At 32.5% G+C, this 25736-nt stretch overlaps 1 protein-coding gene across 1 annotated transcript in view; it reads right to left on the reverse strand.

Annotated features, from left to right (window-relative positions):
- Window positions 1–25518, reverse strand: part of LOC127705960 (uncharacterized) — a 31844-nt gene extending 6326 nt beyond the window's left edge. Inside the window, exons 1-3 of the mRNA XM_052210344.1 lie at window positions 25411–25518; window positions 16679–16989; window positions 15267–15390 (exon numbers count right to left, since the gene is read on the reverse strand). Coding sequence (XP_052066304.1) covers window positions 15274–15390; window positions 16679–16989; window positions 25411–25426 — 444 coding nt within the window. The 5' untranslated portion in view covers window positions 25427–25518 and the 3' untranslated portion in view covers window positions 15267–15273. The remainder of the gene's footprint in view (window positions 1–15266; window positions 15391–16678; window positions 16990–25410) is intronic.
- Between the last annotated feature and the right edge of the window lie 218 nt (window positions 25519–25736).

Consider the following 25736-nt stretch of genomic DNA (forward strand, 5'->3'; position numbering starts at 1 on the left):
TTTTAAACATTCACACCACAATGACCACATGTACTAAGTTATAACTTCACGTGAACACAACCTCATGGTAAACTGCATTAAACCTAAAACTTAACCAACAGACATAGATTGATGGACACATACACTAGTTAACATGATAACCCCCACCCCCTACCCCCTCTTGGTAAACACTACTGGTATCCTAGATGGGACTTTAACAAACTACATTTTGTAATGAATAAATACATGTAATGAGAATGATCAGGCAAACTTTTGAGGAAGGAAGTACAAATGTATAAACTACAGACTATGTGTTATGTAGGTAATGATAATGATAAAGCCAATTATTACATAATACAATGACCATTTCTGCCAAAGTCAAGGTTGTTGGTTAAAATATTTTGGCTGTAGTTACATTTTTTTAATTTTTTTAAAAACATTGTCAAAAACTTATTTCAGGTTACGATTTTGATGAAATTTTTACTGTTAAGTTCATAAATGTGTTTGTTTGTAAAATTTTTAGGACAAAGGGGGTGTACACTTTTAACCATCCTCCCCTGAATGCGGCACTCCCATCAGGAATTGAAAATCATTCTGACTAGGGGCACCCATTTGGTTGTGTGAGATGTATAGATACCCAGTCACAGTTAGTTGTAATAGGCTTGAAATCGGGTGCCTTGTAATGGAAGGTATACACACTCTCTACACTTGTAACAACTCTTTAAGGGGTTTGTAGGTGTCTGCCTCTTTCTAACATTCCCTTATTTTCCAGTGGCAGTCAAAATATCAGCCCTTTATCCTGGTTGACCCATGCCACTTTGCAAATCTTACCTCTTGGTTTAATGGTTAATTTGTTCTCCACAAGAATATGCATAAAAATCTAAAAAAGCGCTTTATGATTTCACATAATGCAGCTTTTGAAAATTTAGCTGTTATGTCAGCGGGACATTGAGCAACCAATAATCCATTAATCTTAATCTTGGTCAAATACTGCTTTAGGAAGTTCCATAATGCTGCTTTTGAAAAATCAGCTGTTATTTCAGCTGGGTTAAATTCTATTTTAAAATTGTTTAGATTTTTAATCTTGAACATTAATCTTTAATATTTCTAAATATAAAACTAGTTATGTAAGAAAAGAGGTTAAATGACATTTGAAAACAAAATTTACAGTTTTCTTGCATAAAGAACTAAATAATGTAAATAAAACATGCAAAAATAAGTTATAAACTATAAATATATAGACAATTTGAATGGAGTATGCTCCTTATCTAAATTCAGAGGCAAGAAAACCTGTTAAAATTATTTGCAAAAAGAATAGTCAGTTGATCATAATCTACAAGTAGAAGGGATGGACATTAAAATTTGGACAGAAAATGAAATCTCATTAAATATCATTCTAATATGATGTGCTTCTTTTACTTTGTAAACAACAGCATGATAAAATTCTCAATATATCTATACTAAGCACAGACTCAGTCTGAGATATACATATCAATGGCTGTTACAATCTACCTTCCACTTAAACCACATGTTTCGTAACCAAAGGGCAAACACTATTTCAATTTTGTTGTATTAAAATCGGAATTGAAAAAAAAGCTACTATGCATTTCAAAAAGAAATAATGCTTTAGAGCACGAAAAAATGTACAAAATTAATGCTCGTGATAAAATTTGAATATAACGGCCCATTAATTATTATTTAATAAGTAGAGGATGTTAAAGAACACTTTTTATTGGATGATATATTCTTTGAAAATTCTAGAAAATCATTCATCCATAGTATGAATAATAATTCTAAAAAGTCCTAATATAAAACAAGATGATGTGGTATGATTGCCAATGAGACAACTATCCAAACAAGTCCAAATAACATAGATTTAAGCAATTCAACATGGTAAATATATGATTCATTATAATTACAAATCAAATCAAATGTTTAATTATTTGTCAGTGTTGGTGTTGTCATGACAATTCTCTAAATTGACATATCTGATTTTTTTCAGTCTTTGTGCAAGGTGCTAGGGCTGATCCAAAAGTTTGAGGACAATTCTTGTGAAATCATATGCATAAAGAAACACATTAAAAATGTCAATAAAATGCTCCGCTGGGCCAGCTTGATACGACCGCAGAGGTCAAACCCTGAACAGTTGGAGCAAGTATGGACACAACATTCAAGCTTGATACAGCTCTGAATTTGGATTGTGATTAAATATTTGACACAGCATAGGCTTCTGACACAAAATGAATGTGGTCTAAGAACTTAAAATTTTTTAGTTCACCTATTATGGTCCAATATCCAAAATCTAAATACATACACGGTTAGATTCAGCATATCAAAGAACCCCAAGAATTCATTTTTTGTTTAAATCAAACTAAGTTTAATTTTGGACCCTTTGGACCTTAATGTAGACCAATTGGAAAACGGGACCAAAAATTAAAAATCCTAATACACAATGCCAATTCACTGATTGTCTTATTGATAACCTTAATTATTACATTGGTTGCAATGAATTACATTGATTTCCCAGTGAAATAAAAACTGTTAGATTCAGCATATCAAAGAACCCCAATATTTCAATTTGTGATGAAATCAAACCATATCATTATTATTTGCTTTTATATATAAATAAAAAATAACCAACTTAAAATGGAAAATTTTAAAGAAAAAAAAAAAGGAAAATAAAAATCCCTTCCCCAATTTTTTAAACCCCCTTATGATTCATCACCCCAAACTCAATCCAAGCCTTCCCTTTGTAGTATGGTACCTTGCAGTACAATTTCAGAGAGAACCATACACTTGAACACAACTTATTGTCTGGAAACTAGAAAAATGCTTATTTTTGGCCCCTTATTCCTGAACGTTTTGGGCAATTACCCCCAAACTCAATTCCAGCTTTCCCTTTGTGATATGGAAACTTGTAGTACAATTTCAGAAAGATCCATACACTTACACACAAGTTATTGTCATGAAACTAGAAAAATGCTTGTTTTTTGCCCCTTTTTGGCCCCTTATTCCTTAACATTTTGGGCAATTACCCCCAAACTCAATTCCAGCTTGCCCTTTGTGATATGGAACCTTGTAGTACAATTTCAGAAGATCCATAAACTTACACACAAGTTATTGTCATGAAACTAGAAAAATGCTTATTTTTTGCCCCTTTTTTGGCCCCTAATTCATAAAATTTTGAGGCAATTACCCCCAAAATCAATCCCAGCATTCCCTTTGTGATATGGAACCTTGTGGTACAATGTCAGAGAGATCCATACACTAACACACAAGTTATTATCTGGAAGTTACAAAAATGCTTATTTTTGGCCCCTAATTCCTTAACTGTTGGTACCATAACCCCCAAAATCAATCCCAACCATCCTTTTGTGGTATTGAACCTTATGGTAAAATTTCATAGAGATCCATTTACTTAAACTAAAGTTATTGTGCGAAAACCAATGGGTCTTCGGACGACCAAGACGCAGACGACACCAACGTCATACCAATATACGGCCGCAAAATTTTTTTGCGGTCGTATAAAAACTGATCATAATATTTATTTCAAAAACTCATATTTAAATTTTCAATCGTTTTCCATTAGAAAAGTTACCCATAATGTTTTATTGTTTTAATAAGTTGATGAACTTTGGTTTCAATCTAACAAAGATCAATAAAGATAAGTTCTCCATACTTGCTCCTCATTTTCATTCATTTGTCACACACATAACAAATGAACAACCAAACGAAAATAAGGAGAACGTGCAGAGAACAAATTTGTTCAAATTGATTTGATTAAAACTTTTCAAAATATTCCACTTATGATGAAATCTCTGAGTTTTCATATCCCTATTTCTCATTTGGGCAGTGGAAAAATGTACACCCAATGGGCCTACATGTATTACAAAATCAACTCAATTTCTATCATGCAAGAGGACTAAGTCACCTTTTCTAGGCTGTTTACCTGTGTTTTACACAGCTGGCAAGCTATCAGAAACACAATGACAATTAAACACGATTTATCAATTCACAAGCAAATTGTAAATCATCAATAAAACTCTTATAATTGTTGTTGTAATGAATTCACTTTAAAAATATAATTTACTACTGGATGAATGTGGTTCTTACTCACACCTATATAAGCATGTGTAAAATTCATCTTTAAATTACATGATTTTACATTTAAATTAAAAAATATATAATTCCCGTTAAATACCGGTATATGATTGAAGTAATTAAAATAATAACAATAAACTTTCAAAGTTTAAAAAAAAAATAAAAAAATCAATGATTCAATCCCAAGGTCTGGTTAGGAAGACCCTTATCTAAGAGCAATTGAGGCCAATGATTGTACAGGTTTTATAAATCAATATAAATATCCAGTTTAAATTTAATTCGTTAGAACAGATCTAGAGTTACTGATGTGATACCTTCAAAATATTTTTTCTTAGATTTGAAAATGAAAGGTTTATTATCACAAACAAAGATAGCATACTCAACTAACATTCAATTACTTTGACAAGCTTAATGAATCATTGAATCTGAGCTACTGGCCCATGGGTGTACTTGAATATGAAACCCAAATGTTAAACTTCTAATCAAAGAGCTGAAAGCTCTAAGTAAAAATGACGCCATTGTCTCTCATATTGGGATATTTTTGATACAAGTCTTGATTTTTACTTAATTTACCTACTGAATCTTAGGCGACGTTTCAATTTATGGTAGGTAGGGTGACTGATAGAATAGATATGAATTGTTTCCACAATCTATAGCGTTTTTATTTGTTTGTCAAGATATATATATATGTGTGTGAAGTGAAAATAACTACTAGTTGTTCTGCTGTACAAAGAAATAGCTCAAGACTACCTGAACAATCTACAATATTCAAAGTAATATGTGAATGTGTTTCCCTTATTTGTAGAATTATTTAACAAAATGATTATGAAGAGCCTGTAGTAAGAAAGCTCTTATACCCAACATAGTCCTTATTCAAGAGATAAGTTACAGGTGACCTAGTGACAAAATCACATTGTTATTTCAGTTACCTAAACATGATCAATTTCTGTAGATTTAGACAATAGTATTGTTATACTAGTTTCACAATTATAAACAAAGTGACACCATCTATACAACTCAATTTCATTGTGAAGAGGCTGTAGTAAGCAAGCTTACACTGAAATCTTAAAATGACAACATAAATTATTGCAAAATTATTTTTTTTCAAATGATTTAATGTTGAGTACTGTCATGACTGTAGTCATTTATTTCAAATAATTGACCCGTAATAAAATAAGGAGATGGGGTGTGATTGCCAAAGAGATAACAGTCTGATGTACTATCTACCAGAGTCCAAATAATGTGGCTGTTGGCAGTTATAAGTCACTTTCAGACCTCAACAATGTACCAAACCGGTTTATTGTTTTCAGGTACCACAGGAAAAAGAGGAGTTGTGGCCAGGTGCTGCCAGGATTTAAAACTATTAGAATTACACAGTTTTGTCTGCATTCAGAGAAAATTTCATGCTGTAAACACAGCCATTTTTGTTGGTGTATATTAGATAAACCTTAAAGGTGGATTATCAGATTATTGGTCACAGGAATATTAAAGTGATTGTTGACTTTTCAAATATAAAAATATGCACAAAGAAGGAAATATATCTGATTCCTTGTGAAAATTAAAAGATAGAATATTGTACTTTAATTGATTTGGTAATTTAATTTCAAGAATGACAACATGTATGATCTGTTACCATAAGTGTAAAATTTGTCCATTAGCTACTGTTTATTATGTTTATGGTTGAACTGTATCTTTGAACTTTGTCAATCAGTCATGATTTACTTCTTAAGCTGTGTAAGAACCTTCTTGTAATTGAAATTGGTCTGCCATGATCACGATTTCTACAATATTCTGAGTTCCTAACAAGTTCTTTTTTTGTTTGTTACTTTAATCAAAATTATATTTGCGCACACCCAAAAGTGACAGAATAGTCAACATGATGACGGTGGTCACTAACTGGTAGAAGTAGAAGAAGTTCAAAATTTAGCACATTTGCAGTTTACAATACCCAAAGATCAAGAGAAACAACGATTTTGATTGGCTGATCACAGTTGTCTCCCTTGGGAAAAGTTTGAGGAAAACAATAGAAAACCAAATGGTCCAGAATATGTACATGCAAACAGCTATTACCACACAGATGGCACTACAAATAAGGCACTACAGCCCACACCCATGTGGAACGCAACAAAGTGTACCAGGAGTTGTACCTCATATACCACCAAATCCAACGCAGCACTATACACATCTACCACAATGCATACCAGGAATTGTACCTCAGATACCACCAAACCCAATGCAGCACTTTATGCATATACCACAAGGTATACCAGGAGTTATACCTCATATAACACCAAATATATCGCAGCACTTCATGCATTTACCACCAAAGCCAGTGCAAACAGGCATGTATGTTTCATCAAATTCATCACAAAACTTCATGCATATACCACCATATCTAGGGCAGAATGTGCATCTAAATCCTACAAACAGTTCCATGCATACAGCACCAAATCCATTGATATTGCAAAGGCAAATGAATATACCATCAGCATATCATCCCCCTACAATGTATGGAACACCAACAGGAATTTGCAATCCTCTTATTGCAATGAACGCTACAACGCAGAATACACATACCATCTTGCCTCATCCTCCGGAATACAGCAGGCCAGTCATGATCAACAGACAACAAAAACCCCATCATATGTCACAGAATGGAAATGAGATACGGATAAATCCACAGCAGTCAAGACAGCAAGAACCGCTCCTCCATAATTATACTACGAGAGAAGAAATCATACAAAATCCTAATAATGACCAACTGAGGGATGACAAAACAAAGAGTTACCAGCAAAACTCAAAAACTGATGACAAAAAAGACAACTGCCAGCAACATCAAACACTTAATGAAACGTCTTCATATAATGCTTTATATGAGCAGAGCAAGGAATCATCTCAAATAAGAAATGAAAGACTAAATGATCATGAAAAAGGAAAAGAGAAACAAATTTGGACACAGACAGAGGAGCAAAATCTAAGAGAAGTCAACAGCAAACCCATATCGAATATGGAAATTCATGAAAGCAGCTCGACGACTCAGGAAGATCAGAGTATAAACATGAATACAAAGGAACACCATTTTCGTCTCAACAGCCAAAGAGGATGGCCTCCGGAGATAACCCACCAAAAAACAACAGACAAAGAACGTGTGATAAAAACATCAACATTATAACATTTAATATTGAAGGACTAAAAACCAATATTGCATACCTACACACGTTAGATCTTTTGAAAACAATATTATGTCTTCAGGAACATTTTTTATGGGACTTTCAAAAGAAGGAAATAAAGATACTACTACCAAAGATGGATGATCATACAAGGTGTTATGACACAAACGACCCATTGGATAGCTTTAAATTGCCAAAAGGAAGAGGAGGGGTATCTGTTCTGTGGCCCTCACAATGGTCAAGCAGAATCAAGAAATTGAAAGACGGAAATGAAAGGATAATAGCAATCCTTATAACAGCAACTAAGGATATTTGCCTTATCAATTCGTATATGCCAACACATAATTCTGCCTCTCTTTCAGAATATACAGAATGCTTGGACATTATATATGGTATAATACAGAAAAACGAAAATACGCACAAAATTGTACTAGCTGGAGATTTAAATGGAACATTACAAACATCAAGAACTAACAAACATGACAAAATGCTCAGGAATTTTGCCAAGAACATGAATCTGACAACTGGAGTCGAATTAGTAAACACTCACACATTCTTCCATCATGCAGGCAACTCCTCATCCCAAATTGATTACATACTGATTCAAGATGAAAATTTGGTAGAGGACTATACAATAGAGGAAAAATCTTGTGCAAACACCTCGGCACACACAATTGTTAAAATGGAAAAAACCTCTCAAATGACAATAAAATGCTTCGCTGGGCGCAGCTTGATACGACCGCAGAGGTCGAACCCTGAACAGTTGGGGCAAGTATGAACACAACATTCAAGCTTGATACAGCTCTGAATTTGGATTGTGATTAAATATTTGACACATCATAGGTTTCTGACACAGAAAGAATGTGGTCTAAGAACTTCAATTTTTTTAATTTACCTATTATGGTCCAATGTCCAAAATCAAAATACATGGTTAGATTCAGCATATCAAAGAACCCCATATATTCAATTTTTGTTGAAATCAAACAAAGTTTAATTTTGGAACCCAATTTGGACCAACTTGAAAACTTGGCCAAAAATCTAAAATCTAAATACATGTTTAGATTCAGCATATCAAAGAACCCCATATATTCAATTTTTGTTGAAATCAAACAAAGTTTAATTTTGTTGGACCCCAACTTGGACCAACTTGAAAACTGGGCTCATAATCAAAAATCTAAACACATGTTTAGATTCAGCATATCAAAGAACCCCAAAAATTCAATTTTTGTTAAAATAAAACTAAGTTTAATTTTGGACCCTTTTGACCTCAATATGAACCAATTTGATAGCGGGCCCACAAATAAAAAATCTAAATACAAGGTAAGATTCAGCATATCAAAGAACCCCATATATTCAATTTTTGTTGAAATCAAACAAAGTTTAATTTTGGACCCCAGTTTGGACCAAATTGAAAACTGGGCCAAAAATCTAAAATCTAAATACATGTTTAGATTCAGCATATCAAAGAACCCCACATATTCAATTTTTGTTGAAATCAAACAAAGTTTAATTTTGGACCCCAACTTGGACCAACTTGAAAACTGGGCCCATAATCAAAAATCTAAACACATGTTTAGATTCAGCATATCAAAGAACCCCAAGAATTCAATTTTTGTTAAAATCAAACTAAGTTTAATTTTGGACCCTTTGGACCTTAATGTAGACCAATTAAAAAAACGGGACCCAAAATTAAAAATCTAAATACACGGTTAGATTTGGCATATCAAAGAACCCCAAAAATTCAATTTTTGATGAAATCAAACAAAGTTTAATTTTGGACCCTTTTGACCTCAATATGAAACAATTTGATAGCGGGCCCACAAATAAAAAATCTAAATACAAGGTAAGATTCAGCATATCAAAGAACCCCATATATTCAATTTTTGTTGAAATCAAACAAAGTTTAATTTTGGACCCCAGTTTGGACCAACTTGAAAACTGGGCCAAAAATCTAAAATCTAAATACATGTTTAGATTCAGCATATCAAAGAACCCCATATATTCAATTTTTGTTGAAATCAAACAAAGTTTAATTTTGGACCCCAACTTGGACCAACTTGAAAACTGGGCCCATAATCAAAAATCTAAACACATGTTTAGATTCAGCATATCAAAGAACCCCAAGAATTCAATTTTTGTTAAAATCAAACTAAGTTTAATTTTGGACCCTTTGGACCTTAATGTAGACCAATTTAAAAAACGGGACCCAAAATTAAAAATCTAAATACACGGTTAAATTTGGCATATCAAAGAACCCCAATAATTCAATTTTTGATGAAATCAAACAAAGTTTAATTTTGGACCCTTTTGACCTCAATATGAACCAATTTGATAGCGGGGTCCACAAATAAAAAATCTAAATACATGGTTAGATTCAGCATATCAAAGAACCCCATATATTCAATTTTTTGTTGAAATCAAACAAAGTTTAATTTTGGACCCCAATTTGGACCAACTTGAAAACTGGGCCAAAAATCAAAAATCTAAATACATGTTTAGATTCAGCATATATTCAATTTTTGTTAAAATCAAACAAATTTTAATTTTGGACCCTTTGGACCTTAATGTAGACCAATTTGAAAACTGGATCCAAAATTAAAAATCTAAATACATCGTTAGATTCGGCATAACAAATAAATAAATGTGGTCAAAGATTTCACAAATCTAATGCCCCATACTGTGCAATTAAAGATTACTTCTTGAAATTTTTCAATATTTGAAATTTGAAAAAAAAATAATATTTGAAGAATAATTCTTTTTAATTTCTGAAATCTGAAATGAGAAAAAATTGACCCCCCACAATTTCTTTTTACCCCCCCCCCCATTTTTTCCCCCAAACCATAATTACCCATTTAAATTTACCATAGTGCTAACTTAATCTATTTTATAATAGAATTTAAAATATAGTGTCAAATCTTTCATATGGATTTTTTCGTAAAAAAAAAAGATGCAACATTTGCAGATATTTTTACTGGTCTTCCTTTATAAATATGCATTTCTTTAAACATAATTTAAAAGCAGTGTAAGGGAAGTAACCAAAACGTTGTATTTGGATTACCTCCCTTACACTGTTTTAAATTATCTTAATTGTTCATTAACCATTACTTTATACATAATTTAAAAGCAGTGTAAGGGAGATAATTTCAATGATGTATTTGATTTATCTCCCTTACACTGCTTTAAATTATGTTTTGTACTAAAGTATTTGTCCATTAACCAGGACAACCTTCTTTTTCCCCCTTTTTTGCCCCTAATTCTTAAACGGTTTGAGCCATAACCCCTCAAAGCAAATCCTAACCATCCCTTTGTCGTATGGAAACTTGTAGTATAATTTCAGAGAGATCCATACACCGTTCCACAGTTATTGTCTGGAAACTAGAAAATGCTTATTTTTGGCCCCTTTTTGGCCCCTAATTCCTTAACTGTTGGTACCAAAACCCCCAAAATCAATCCCCACCTTCCTTTTGTTGTATTAAACCTTATGGTAAAATTTCATAGAGATCCATTCACTTTAACTAAAGTTAGAGTGCGAAAACTAATGCGTCTTCGGACGACGACGCCGGACGACGACAACGTCATACCAATATACGACCACAAAAATTTTTTTGCGGTCGTATAAAAATCAGAAAATCAAACCAACAGAACAATAAATCAAAGTACAAATTGCAATGGGATCAAATTGACAAAAAGAGTTATAATAGTATCATTCAAAACAGTATAAGCTCCATAGAGAATGAAAAAGATGTAAACATACAGTTAGACATGTTAATGGAAGCAATGACTATTGCAGGTAAAAAAACAATGCCAACTAAATTGTTGCAAACAAAAGGTCCAAAATGGAAAGCCTCTCCTGAAGTTCTTACAATTTTAAAATCATGTAAAGAGATATACAAGAAATGGCAGAGTGTTGGAAAAACAAAAGATCATGTCTTAGCAAGTGAGCTAAAGAATGAAAAAAGAAGTTAAGAAGCAAACTTAGAGCAGAGCAAGCATTAGACAGACAAAAACTATATCAGCAAATAATAGACAATCCCAACACACAGCTATTTTATAGGCTGATAAACAGAAGTAGAAATAACAATCGACCAACAACAAATTGCCTTAAAATCAATGGTGAATACATGTTCCTACCAGAAGAGCAAAGAAAAGGTTTTGCACAGTACTATGAAGACCTAAGTATACCAAAAGAAGAACAGTACGACTGTAACTATTTGAATTTATGCAAAATTAGACAAAGTTGCATACAAGAGGCCTTACAGGAATGTACAGATATTCCAGAATTGTTTACAGAATCTGAAATAGAGAAAGCAATAGATTGTCTTAACACCAAAAAAAGTCCTGATGAATATGGAATCACAGCAGAACATTTAAAAAATGCAAAAGAAATTGTAACACCAGCTTTAAAATCAATATTTAACAACATCTTATAATATAGGAAGGTTCCAACCTTATTCAAGTCCGGAATACTCACTCCAGTGCTTAAAAAAGATAAAGATTCCACTGAATTAGGCAATTATAGAGGCATAACAGTTACACCGGTTACAGGAAAAACATTTGAGTACTCATTCCTAACCAAGCTGAATTTAGAATCAAAAACAGACCTCCAGTTTGGCTTTACAAAAGGTCTGTCACCAATAATGGCCAGTCTAATTATATCAGAAGACAGGTATGAGGAAAAAAAAGGATCTGAAAATTTCTTTATTAATATTTTGGACGTAAAATCTGCATTTGATGTAGTTCAGCATTATATTCTGATGGACAAGATGCTGAATCAGGATATACATCCAGTATATTGGAAGATACTTACAGAACTCTATAATGACCTGACATCAAAAGTGAAATGGCTGGACGGTATCAGTACCCCATTCAACATCAAACAAGGTGTGAGACAAGGAGGAATATTATCCACTCATCTTTACAAGGTTTTTGTCCAGAATTTACTTGTAGAATTAGAAGAAAATGCTCTAGGATATCACCTAGGAAATATATATGCAGGCACCCCAACATGTGCTGATGACATAGCATTTATCTCTAACAATGAAAATGAGCTTCAGATAATGCTAAACGTACTGAGCAGATATGCCAATGAACATCATTATACCATACATCCAATGAAAACACAAATTATTGATTGCTCAAAGACAAAAAGTAACTATAAATGGAATTAAGGTGGAAATGAAATAAATACTGCTGAATCAGGTGTACATCTAGGTATTATAAGAGCTGAAAAGAATGAATGCCAAATAAATATTCAAGAAAGAATACAATTTGCGAGAAGGACGAAATATGCACTAATGGGGTCAGGAGTCCATGGAACAAATGGTCTGGATCCTCCAACATCATACAATATCTATAAAACATATGTTGTACCAAGGCTTATATATGGACTCGAAGTATTACCCATGACAAAGACAAATATTGAGCAACTTGAAAAATTTCACAGGAAAAATCTCCGGCATATACAATCCCTACCAGAAAGAATATCTAACGCAGCAGTCTTACTATTAATAGGAGCCTTGCCGATAGAGGCAGAAATACACAAAAGATGTCTATCACTCCTTTTATCTTTGTTAAACTGTGGAAATGATCAAATACATCAAATATTAACCAGACAAGTAACTACAAATTTTGACAACAATAAGAGCTTTTTTACAAGAATAATGGATATATTAGAAATGTATGGGCTGCCAAGCATCACTCAATTACAAAAGAACACGCCAAAGAAAGAGCATTGGAAAAACACTATCAAGATAAAAGTGGATAAATTTTGGAATGAAAAGACCCTAGCTGATGTAGAAAACAAATCAAGTCTAAAATTCCTCAATACAAGCAATCTAGAACCAAACAAACCACATCATGTCTGGAATGTTAAACAACTCCCACGATTCGAACTACGAAAGGCAATCATAAAAGCAAGAGTAATGACCGGGACATATATACTGCAAGCGGATAAATACAAATTCACACATTACAATGTGGAAGCAACTTGACAACTTTGTTGCAGTGGTAATGAGGATGTGATACATTTCCTAACAACCTGTCCAATACTAAGTACTACAAGAGAAAAGTACTTCTCAGAAATAAGAGAAATCATCACCAATGAGATTACTGCAGAAAAGTGGAACAATGTCTTTAAAAACAAGACAGCAATCTCTCAGTTGATAGTAGACTGTACAAAATATAAAGAAGTGCTCAACAATTCTAATAAATTAGTGAACATTATTGAGAACAAAACAAGAAACTTGATTTTTCAACTACATATGGACAGATTGAAAATTCTGGAAAAAAATAATGAATAAGAATAGACAGAAGGATATGTATATGAATAATTCCATAACAAACAGTATTCATAGCTCAGGACAACATGAGGAATATTTCAGTGAACAGAATATAATGCCTTAATATAATACATATAGACATTAGAATACATAGCCCGGCACCGAGTCTGAAATATGAAATATAAAGTATACAATGCATAAAATATAATGTACATAATGTGCAAACAAAGAAAATAAAAAAAAGAAAAGAATCAAAATTCATATACATATATATTCTAAAAGCTATTTTAATCTCATTTAAAACTCACTATTGATGCCAAATTATCTTATAATTAATGCAATAATTAAATAAAGTGAATATAAAATCTTAGTAGACAAAAGGAAAGAGATCAAAAATCGTCACAGATAACATCCAAAACCACCTTAGTTAAAAAGAAATAAATAAATAATTTTATTTTATTTTATTATTTTAAAGTGTACTATTTTACTCCAATAAGTTCTATATAAATGTAAAATGCACCAAATCCATTATGTATTTTACATTATTATGAAATCGCTACTCTTAATATATTATAGCGGATTAAAATCCTGTTTTTTATCAAATCTGATCATATTTTACTTAATATTATCTTTTAACAATAACTGGTTTACTTTTATTCTAGATTTTATATAAAACAATAATAATTGATTTTAACATATACATGAGGTGAGATAGTTTAAAAATAAAACCCAATTCCCTGTATATATGCCATGTAAAAAATAAAACTTTGTTTCTTTTATATGCATGTGCTGTACATATTTACAATGTGATTAAAAATTTAATAATGCATTAAGGGTATATACTCCATTCGGAGGTGCTCCTACTTAAAGGAGGCTAATACACAGAAGAAGAAGAAGGAAAGTTTGAAATATTGGGAACAGTAGAATTTAACAAAATCGTGGTTTAGAGGTTTTTACACGATCACAATCGTGCAATCGTGACAAGGGGTCAAAATCGAGTATTTCACGCCTGAATCGTGCAAGTTGGCAGGTATGACAGGTTAAGAAATTAAAGAATGAAAATTACAAATTTAATTCTGTTCCAGTTTTATTTCCAACAATATGATTGAAAATTGTCCGACGGTCACGAAGGTTAATGACCTCCATTTTGTACACAACAAGACAAATTGAAGGGAGACAACACCATCTGTTATTTTAAAATGTACATTTGTAACGCTGGAGTTGTCTTTCTTTTACAAATGTATGGGCATACTAACATTCACTTTAAGTATGTAAAATACGGAACCGAGTTCGGAATGCGTGTTGGAAGTCTGGTCAATGGTAAAAGAAAATTGACTGTGTCATTTTCTAAAAATTAACAAAAAAGTGTAAAATTTTTTAGGACCTTTTATAACATGTATACAAGTTCTTCTGCAAATTTAAAATCTTCATGTTTTAAGATAAGTAACATTCATTCAATTGTTCAAACATAAGAAAAACACTTACTTTCTGTTTAAAAGGATGTTATAACTTATAAATATAGTAAACACTTACTTTCTGTTTAAAAGGATGTTATAACTATAAAAAACACTTACTTTCTGTTTAAAAGGATGTTATAACTATAAGAAACACTTACTTTCTGTTTAAAATGATGTTATAACTATAATAAACACTTACTTTCTGTTTAAAAGGATGTTATAACTATAATAAACACTTACTTTCTGTTTAAAAGGATGTTATAACTATAATAAACACTTACTTTCTGTTTAAAAGGATGTTATAACTATAATAAAAACCACGATCATAACTATTCCTACAAAAAACATCATGATCATCTTTTTTCTTCTTTGTGCTTGCATTTGTTCTGATGTGACAACAAAACTCTATTAAATAGAAAAAATACAAATATAAACATATTTTTTTCATGTAAGTATAAATGTCAATACTTTGTCCTGAAATCGTTACAATTTTTCTAATGAGCCTGATATCAAGTGGTTCTCTACTTGAGAAACATTCTTCAATTCATGAGTTACCTTTCTTTTATTGCAGATTCTCAAAAAAATTTGAGACAGTGCATATAGCAAGTAATGAGATCATTTTGTTTTAGACATCATAAATACACATGTACTTTTATCATGGCTATACCTTTTTAGAATCAATACCTCACAAAAAAGTAAAATTAAGCAAATATAACAATGATCTTGCAGGATCTACATTTGTAAACTAATATTAGAATTTAAAAGTAACTTAGTGTTTTGAAGGTTAAGTTTACAAGTTCAATACACTAGACGTCATTTGTGATGGTTTTGGGCAACAAACAAATATTTAGTAGGGAAATTAAATGGAATGTCTAAGTTGGCATAAAAGATACAGTTAGACAATTCTTAACTGAATAAGGCTACTATATTTTTGAGGAGTAAACATCTTTTAGGATGATTATGATCATGAATGCTGAACACTTTTCACTAGTGTTTAAAAGAATTTTTAGTGTATTTTCAAATATGGTACTTACCTATACATGTACAATGGACTGAAAACTCTTAAAAGTCAAAAGCTCAGGACTCGGCTGCAAATATGTACATGCATATTGGTCAGTTGTATCATACATGTATAAGCAATACAGTCCATCTAATTGAATAATATTGTGTTGAATTCTACTAAAGACATGGGGCTGCCATACTCAATGGCTGTTGACAACAATTGTAGTTCCAAACCATATCAAAAATTCCTCATTTCCCAAAAATTTGGAACGAGGCAGTTTTTGAAATTTTTACAACAGACCTTTGGTAATGGTCATAATTCACATAGTCAGGAAAGCTATTTATTGTTTCTGACATAACCAATTTTATTGTAAAACATATATATTAACTTAAGGTGGTACATAACACTACAGGGAGATAACTCTGTAAAAATCAGCTGAAAGTTTTAATCACATTCTATTGTTAAGGAAATATTTAGCTTCTCAATGATCAAAATTAGTGTTTGTCAAACTGCTATATATCCAATGAAATTTTTTCGATAAAGTGTGTGGTTCAAATTTTAAAATTTTTTTATATTTTTGTCAAAGGGTCAAAGTAAATATTTTGTCAAAATTTTATGAAAATTAAACGAGCCAAATTATTTTTAGTCAAGGTGTTTGGTACCACCTTAATGTGCATAAATAATACATACTGTGCCAGTATATGCACTAGGGGCCATAGTAGTTGGAGCTACAGTTGTACATGTTGGATATGTGTTATAAGCATATCCTGAAGGAGAATAATTAGATCCTTGCATCCCAGGCCCTGGTGGATATCCCTGCATTCCAGGTCCTGGAGGATACCCTGGATAAGTCTGCTGTGGATAAGGTTGAGTTGGTCCACCATACTGCTGAGGTGGAGCATATTGTTGTTGTGGATAAGGCGTTTGTGTAGGATAGGGAGTACTAGGAGGAGGCTGGCCTTTTATAGCATCTTCATATGATGGTGGTGGAGGTAGATTTGCTGTAAGAAAATATAGTTATTTTATTGTATAGAACAAATTTCTGAAATACATGATACAGAACTTAATCAAACTATAAACTTCTAAACAAGTAACGAAAACATAGACATGTACATGTACTAACTTATTTAGGTAAACTACAGAGGTGGATTTCAAGGAGGGGAATAATGCATAGACTTTTGTTAAGAATAACATTGTCTTGCCTGGGCCCCCTTTTTTAAATCCTGAATCCACAACTGAAATAAACAGTAAATGACAAACTTTATCTACACTTGCAAAATAAAAAGAAACTTGCCCAGGTTTATTAATCAGTATGTTAGCATTTACTTTTAAAATTTATTAGACAAGGAAAGGTAACTCTTGTTAGAATGTCCATCAGTCTGTCCATATAATTGTAAATCATCAATTTATTTTAATGTGATTGTAAATGTTTCTTTTTTTCCTATGGTCTTACAATTCTAAATATGTGTACTTTCTGGAGCAGTGCCCTCTCACAAATACTGTCGATTACAATAAATCTTTATGTTGAGATTTTATGAAACCAGTAATGTTAGGAATAATGTTTCAGATTTTTCTTTTCTTGAGTGCATAACCATAAGTACATGGGCTACCAACAGCTGTAGCTACATAGACCAGATAGACAAAGGAGAGATTTGTGTGAACATGGTTTAACTCAACCCCATTGGCTGCTGTGTCTTTAACCAAGACAGGCTATATCTGGACAACATGGACAATGCTACATGTACAAAATGTATATACATTGTGTAATTGTTGTTATTTGTCTTTGTGAAACATCAATTTTTTCAGAGAAGTTAGGTGCTGGTGGTTGATGTGGTCTGTTGTACTATCCAATATTTTTCAGAGAAGTTGGGTGTTGGTGGTGGATGTGGTCTGTTGTACTATCCAATATTTTTCAGAGAAGTTGGGTGTTGGTGGTGAATGTGGTCTGTTGCACTATTCAATATGTTTCAGAGAAGTTGGGTGCTGGTGGTGGATGTGGTCTGTTGTACTATCCAATATTTTTCAGAGAAGTTGGGTGTTGGTGGTGAATGTGGTCTGTTGCACTATCCAATATTTTTCAGAGAAGTTGGGTGTTGGTGGTGAATGTGGTCTGTTGCATTATTCAATATGTTTCAGAGAAGTTGGGTGCTGGTGGTGGATGCGGTCTGTTGTACTATCCAATATTTTTCAGAGAAGTTGGGTGTTGGTGGTGAATGTGGTCTTTTGCACTATTCAATATGTTTCAGAGAAGTTGGGTGCTGGTGGTGGATGTGGTCTGTTGTACTATCCAATATTTTTCCCGATTTCTGTTATTCATTTTAGACATCATATGAAGGAATGAAATAATTGCTTATTATAGTATAAAATTAATATTTCAGAAATTTTTTCGGTCATTAGAATTAATGAAATGTTCGGTAATTTTGGTTAAATCCGACATATACATGCACATTTTGTACAATAATTTACTCATGAAGTAAACTACAAAGAGGAATATTTCAAAATTTCCCAAAATATAAATAACCACTTCAGGCAATTTGAACAAAAATTACTTCCTTCAAGCTGTTTCCCAAACCTTTTTTTCATCATGTTTATAGTGAATTGGAAAATATATTATTTGTCAGTTCAGTTAATGAAGTATTAGCTAAAGTTAAACAATAGAACTTCATTACACCCTTTCAATTGCACAAAATTGGTTTAACATCAAGAATCAAAAAATATATATATATATCAAACAATAGGCCAAAGAATCAAATGGTAAATGGTATCAAAATTATGTCAAAAATGGTTGTTACCAGTGGTAACTGGTTCCTATCATCTCATGATGACAGATGCCAAAAATAGTTCAATAGTTATTATTTCATAATATTCCTTTTAATGTACTATCATGCCTGTGATAATATAGGCAAGTATATATGAATTCTAAATTGATATAAACCAATTTAAACAGCAGTATTAAATGAAGATGAAAAACAATTTTGGAAAAAAAACCCAGATATAATTCTAACTTCAACCAGACAACATGGACAAAGAATGAAGAAGATACAGTAACAGAATAGGGGTTGATAGAGTAACTAATGATTAATAAAATGCTTCGCTGAGCGCAGCCTGATACGACTGCAGAGGTCGCACCCTGAACAGTTGGGGCAAATTTGGACACAATATTAAAGCTTGATACTGTCTGAATTTTGATTGTAATCAAATTTTTTACATAATATAGGTTTCTGACACAAAACAAATGTGGTCAAAGGTCTCACAAATCTATTGCGCAATACTCTGCAATTGAAGATTTCTTCTAAAAACTTTTCAAAAATTTGAAATTTGAAAAATTTTAAGAAAAAAAATATGAACCCCTTAAAAAAATTAGAAAAAAATACCCCCCCCCCCAATTTTTTTAATCCCCCTTGGAGCAATTACCCCCAAACTCAATCCCAGCCTTTGCTTAGTATTATGGAACCTTGTAGTACACTTAAACACAAGTTATTGTCTGGAAACTAGAAAAAAGTGTGTTTTTGGCCCTTATTTTGTCCCTAATTCCTGCATATTTGGGGCAATTACCCCCAAACTCAATCCCAGCCTTCCCTTTGTGATATGGAACCTTGTGGTACAATGTCAGAGAGATCCATACACTTACACACAAGTTATTGTCCGGAAACTACAAAATTGCTTGTTTTGGGCCCCTTTTTGGTCCTTAATTCCTAAATTGTTGGCACCATAACCCCCAAAATGAATCCCAACATTCTACTTGTGGTATTAAACATTGTGGTACAATTTCAGAGCAATTTAAATACTTATACACAAGTTATTATCCTGAAACTAGAAAAATGCTTGTTTTGGGCCCCTTATTCCTAAACGGTTGGGACCATCACCCCCAAAATTTTAAATCAATCCAAACCTTCCTTTTGTGGTATTGAACCTTCTTAAAAAATTTCATAGAGATCCATTCACTTAAACTAAAGTTATTGTCCGGAAACCAAATGTGTCTTCGGACGACGTCGCAGATGACGACGACATCATAGCATTATACGAACCCAAAAAAATTTTTGCGGTCCTATAAAAACTTGATAGCTTGTATCAGATGTTAGGAATGACAGTTTTAAGCCCTTTATATAATTTTTTATTCATTACATTTATCATTTAAATTATAAGATAAGATATCTTTATTTCAGACACAAAAGGGTCATATAAATTGTAAATATATATATATCAATGTATATATATATACATTCAAGCTCCCTCACATATGGCATTATATCCACAGATCTATATTCTAAGCCTACTGATACTCACCAATACTTGTCCCCTAAGAGTTGCCATCCTGCTCATTATACTAAGAGCATATCCCATACAGTCAGGCACTCAGAGTCAACACAGAAACAACTATGTCAACTCGAAACCCGCTTGAAGAGAAGGGGCTACAAACACAGAACGATTCAAAAAAGTTTTCTGAAAGCAGAAACTATCCCAAGGAGTAAACTGTTAGAATACAAAGATAAAAAGAAAAATAAAAGGACTCCATGTGTTCTTACCTACCACCCATCTCTCAAAAAAAATTTCATGTCATACGTGAGCATTGGAAAACAGTTGAAAAGAATTCCAAAAAATCTAAGATTTTTCCCGAACCTCCCATGATAGCTTTTAGGCAACCCAATAGTCTGCGGAACCTTTTGGTGCGGGCTGAGGTGTCTGATCATAGAAGTACTTCTGGAAAATGTCGTTTCTGTGATGAAAAACGCTGCAAATGCTGCCCACAGATGCATCACTCATCAACTTTTCACAGTAAGGCAACCGAAAATAACTATAAGATATTTTGCAATGTTACCGGCAAAAGTATGAACATGATGAATATTATCTACATTCTAGAATGTTCAGTTTGTGGCCTCCAATATGTTCGTGAGTCAAAGCAGCCTTTCCACAAATGCCTCAATGGCCATAGGCCTAGGAGTGATATCTCTAAGAAGCCACTTCTCTCAGTTTCTCAGCATTTCAGACAGTCGGGTCATAAACTTGATGACTTTAACCGCATGAAAATCCTAGTGATTGAACAGAACATTCACTGGACTGATGCCCAGCTACAGGTTCAGGAGAGCTTTTGGATAAAGGAACTAAATGAACATCATCCAAACGGCATCAATAAGAAATACTTCTCATTTTGGGGTATACATATGGACAGTCACATATATCATGTATATTTGAGTATCAAGTTTTGTTGTAAATTATGATGTTAAAAATTTGGGATTAAATCAATAGACCAAAACTTACCTGTATTACTGAGCTATTTTTACACATACAATAAGTATTGTAAAAAACTATTGACACTGACGAAGGCTATTTGTTAAGCCGAAATATTTGTCAACACGATTTTATAACATCATCTTCGTATATTACCATCGTATATTAGTACCGTTGTGCAAATCTTTAGACTTATATATATATACATGTATACAAGTCTAAATTGAAAACAACATTCAAACCTATGATTGCTTTGGATAAAAACCGCAATTTTTATACGTGTGCATGCAAAACAAATTTCTTGGTAGAGGGGTCTAAATACCGCACAAACAACATTTTCCAAAAGACCTAAAAAGTGAAAAGTATATTTTAACAAAAAGCATTTGACTAGCAGGTCGAACAACGGATGTTCTTAAAGCCTACTGACTGCCAAATAACCGGATCACCAGATGTAACAAAATGGATCTTAATTATAATGTTTAATACCAAACAGAAAACAATAAACATGCGGAAAAGATGGTATACTGCAAACAAAAGGTGCAAAAATTAGTACACCATATCCGGATTTCGACAATTAATGTCTCTTCAGTGATGTTAGGAATCGAAACGGTATTTGGAAGGCCGTATAATTTACCTCAATTTAGGATAAACTCTTGAATTTTGAAGAGTCGAAATAGGATGAACGGATCATATAAACCCGAAGGAAAATATAATACAAGCCCAAACGACAAAATATAAACAAGTCTAAATTGAAAACAACGTTCAAACCTATGATTGCGTTGGATAAAAACTGCAATTTTTATACATGTGCATGCAAAACAAATTTCTTGGTAGAGGGGTCTAAATACAGCACAGACAACATTTTCCGAAAGACCAAAAAAGCGAAAAAGTATATTTTAACAAAATGCATTTGACTAGCAGGTTGAACAACGGATGTTCTTAAACCCTGCTGACTGCCATTGGCGATTACCAAATAATCGGATCACCAGATGTAACAAAATGGATCTTAATTATAAATTTAATACCAAACAGAAAACAATAATCGGTTATTTATTTTTGTAAACTAAGAGGACAGATTATCTATTTTCTGCACTATTGTAGCAAGATTTTTCATTTTCATTAAAGCAAGGGACTGATTATTTATTTTCACAACTATATTTATAATATTCGAAAACATACAATTTTAAAATTATTTGTTTATTATAAATAATTCATGTATAGTAAAGTCATTATGTATCATTTAATCAGAATTAATTATTATCCTCTGCAGAAATGAATCTTCTATATTCCCCAATGCATATACATGTATTGCATACAAACACAGTATTAAAGTTTGGTTGTAACTAAGGCTCTTTTAAATTTTTTTTTAAGGGTTTTTGAACCGCTGAAGGCCCAAAGAAGCTATAGAACAAATGATGCAAAATCATGCCTTCTGGGTGTTCCCCAGACCCTTTAAATTTCTTAAACTGAAAATGCAAGTTCTGTTTTAATAATTTTATGACAATATTTTGGTCTTAAAGCAAAATCACGTTATAGATTCAGTGTAAGACTTAAGTTTCTAGGAACAACATCAAAAGACAAATATGCATGATAAAGCAAAAATGTAATTCACATAGCTAAGTCTGTGGCTGCTGTGTTTTTTTAAACTCAAGATCAAGTTAATAATAAAATTACTAAATTACAAAATGAATGCAACACTAACAGAATACAGACATGACAGAAGGGCAATCAATGAACAAAAGACAAATAAATAAGAAACATTGATCCCGAAAAATCAGGGGCTACGTCTGAGGGAGAACAGAACTTGCTTCTTGCAAGGCACTCACGGTGAACACAATTTGATATAGAGACAAGCGTTTGGTTTTGAAATTTCCTACATGAGGCATTTGTCTCAATGTAGTTACGGCCCTGATTTAATAAAAGTGAGGTAAGTGTTCCTGAGACAATTAACCTCAAGTTAAATGAAACCAATTTTCTGACATTTCAAGTACATTTAAATAATATTTATACTTTTATTATTAAAAGATATGGGAAGTGTTTCCCCGATTTTTTTTTGGAAAAAAGATGAATTTATGAAGAATCTGGTGCCATCTCATACTTTCGATTAGACCTGCTGAGTTATTTATTTTCAATACATTGCAAGTCAGGTAATTTATTTTCAAACTACCACAGAACAAACCATTTATTTTTGTGATTATCAAGGCTGAGTTATTTATTTTCAAAATCCACCTGGCCCCCCCCAGAATATCAAATGGTCGTCCCCTAATACCAAACAGAAAACAATAAACTTGCGGAAAAGATGATATACCGCAAACAAAAGGTGCAAAAATTAGTACACCATATCCGGATTTTGACAATTAATGTCTCTTCAGTGATGTTAGGGATCGAAACAGTATTTGGAAGGCCATAAAATTTACCTCAATTTAGGATAGACTCTTGAATTTTAAAGAATCGAAATAGGATGAACGGATCATATAAACCCTAAGGAAAATATAATACAAGCCCAAACGACAAAATATAAACAAGTCTAAATTGAAAACGACGTTCAAACCTATGATTGCGTTGGATAAAAACCGCAATTTTTATACGTGTGCATGCAAAACAAATTTCTTGGTAGAGGGGTCTAAATACAGCACAAACAACATTTTCCAAAAGACCAAAAAAGTGAAAAAGTATATTTTAACAAAACGCATTTGACTAACAGGTCGAACAACTGATGTTCTTAAACCCTGCTGACTGCCATTGGCGATTGCCAAATACATGGATCACAAGATGTAACAAAATGGATCTTTAAAAATTAATAATCTAATACCAAACAGAAAACAATAAACTTGCGGAAAAGATGATATACCGCAAACAAAAGGTGCAAAAATTAGTACACCATATCCGGATTTCGACAATTAATGTCTCTTCAGTGATGTTAGGGATCGAAACAGTATATATATATATATATACATGTACATGTAACACAAAATATTTTGTCTTTACTGGATAAAATGTTATAAATTACAAATTTGCATATAAATTTTTCTTTTATTAATGGAAGTTGAAAATTATAAACCATTGTACAACAAAATAAAAAATCAAACAATATGGGCGAACAGACTTTGGGAAAATTGAGGATTGATCCCTAAAGAGAGGCTTGTAAAAATTGAAAATATGGTATGTAATAAATTTCTTTTGACATGAATTTGGGAGACATTCATTCTTAAAATTAACTTCTATTTTTACAAGTAATTTTTACAACCCTTTTTATGAGATCTTCCCAATTTGTTAAACAGGAAGGGACCAGAATCGCAACCTGTCAGGAGGATGGCAGGCTAGCAGACACAGGGTTACAATATCATATCTGAGGCCAAAAAAAAATATATGTCTGTTTAAGGTTACATACTTTAAAAAAATAGGGTAGGTAGGTCGGTATTTCCATTTTATTTTATTTTTTGTGACACGATTTTGATTCATGCCGTTTCATCTTGTCGTGGTCCGAGTTGATCATGGGCCGAGTTTACCCGTATTTTTAATGATTGGATTATTTCCATTGGAAAAATATGGCGGCAAAGTGTTTATTTCATCACACGAGTTGGGAATTTCCTTAAAACAGCTGTCATATTCACGATTGTGAACATTAGGATGTATCAGGCAATTGATTTATATTATTTGCAACACTAACTTTGCTTTTGACACGAGTTCAGTTTATTTTTCACTCTACGACGGAAATAAAATGACTTAGGGTCGGCGCTCAAAAGTAGGTACGGTCGGGTAACCGTAAACAGACATATATTTTTTTTTGGCCTGAGGGTACACTAAGAACAGGGGCAAATTAACTCAGATTTGTGAGAAAGTTATCTAAGTAAGGCTGATCCATTGTGAGGGAATATCAAATACTTGGATGAAATTGTTAAAACAGTTATACTGTACATGAAAAACTGTAACCCTGACTCGAGAGAATCGAACACAGGGTAACGTTACCGGATCTGATTTGAATACAGACCAATTCTATTCTATTTCCAAGTAAGATTCAACTTCTACAATGTTTACAATCAACAGGATATACAAGAATATCAGACATATCAAATGAATTCAGTCACACCCATCATACATGTCATATATCCCAGGGATTACTGATTAGTTTTATTATTTCATGTTTCAGAATTGGGAAAATTGACTGGATTCATTATCTTAATACTACCTACCTGCGTCATCTGACATCTTTGGGATTTTTGTTGAATTTTAAAGTACTTTCTATTTCATAATTTCATAAACAAAACAATAAAATATCGCATTCTAAACCGGAAGTACTATAAGCATTACAACTATGAGACCTAACCCGGAATCACGATGGAAAATATACGTACAGAACTGCAGAGTCCCAAGTTCATGTTACGAATCGATCAGCACGCTATTTTACAATGATATTGGCGTACATGTCTGATTGCGAAAAATTACAAATACAAATGCAAATAATCTTATTAAGTAACTAATCAAAGTACCCACAAATGAACACTATGAAATGATAGTA

The sequence above is a fragment of the Mytilus californianus genome, unplaced genomic scaffold, assembly GCF_021869535.1.
Source record: "Mytilus californianus isolate M0D057914Y unplaced genomic scaffold, xbMytCali1.0.p SCAF_6, whole genome shotgun sequence".
Lineage (NCBI taxonomy): Eukaryota > Metazoa > Mollusca > Bivalvia > Mytilida > Mytilidae > Mytilus > Mytilus californianus.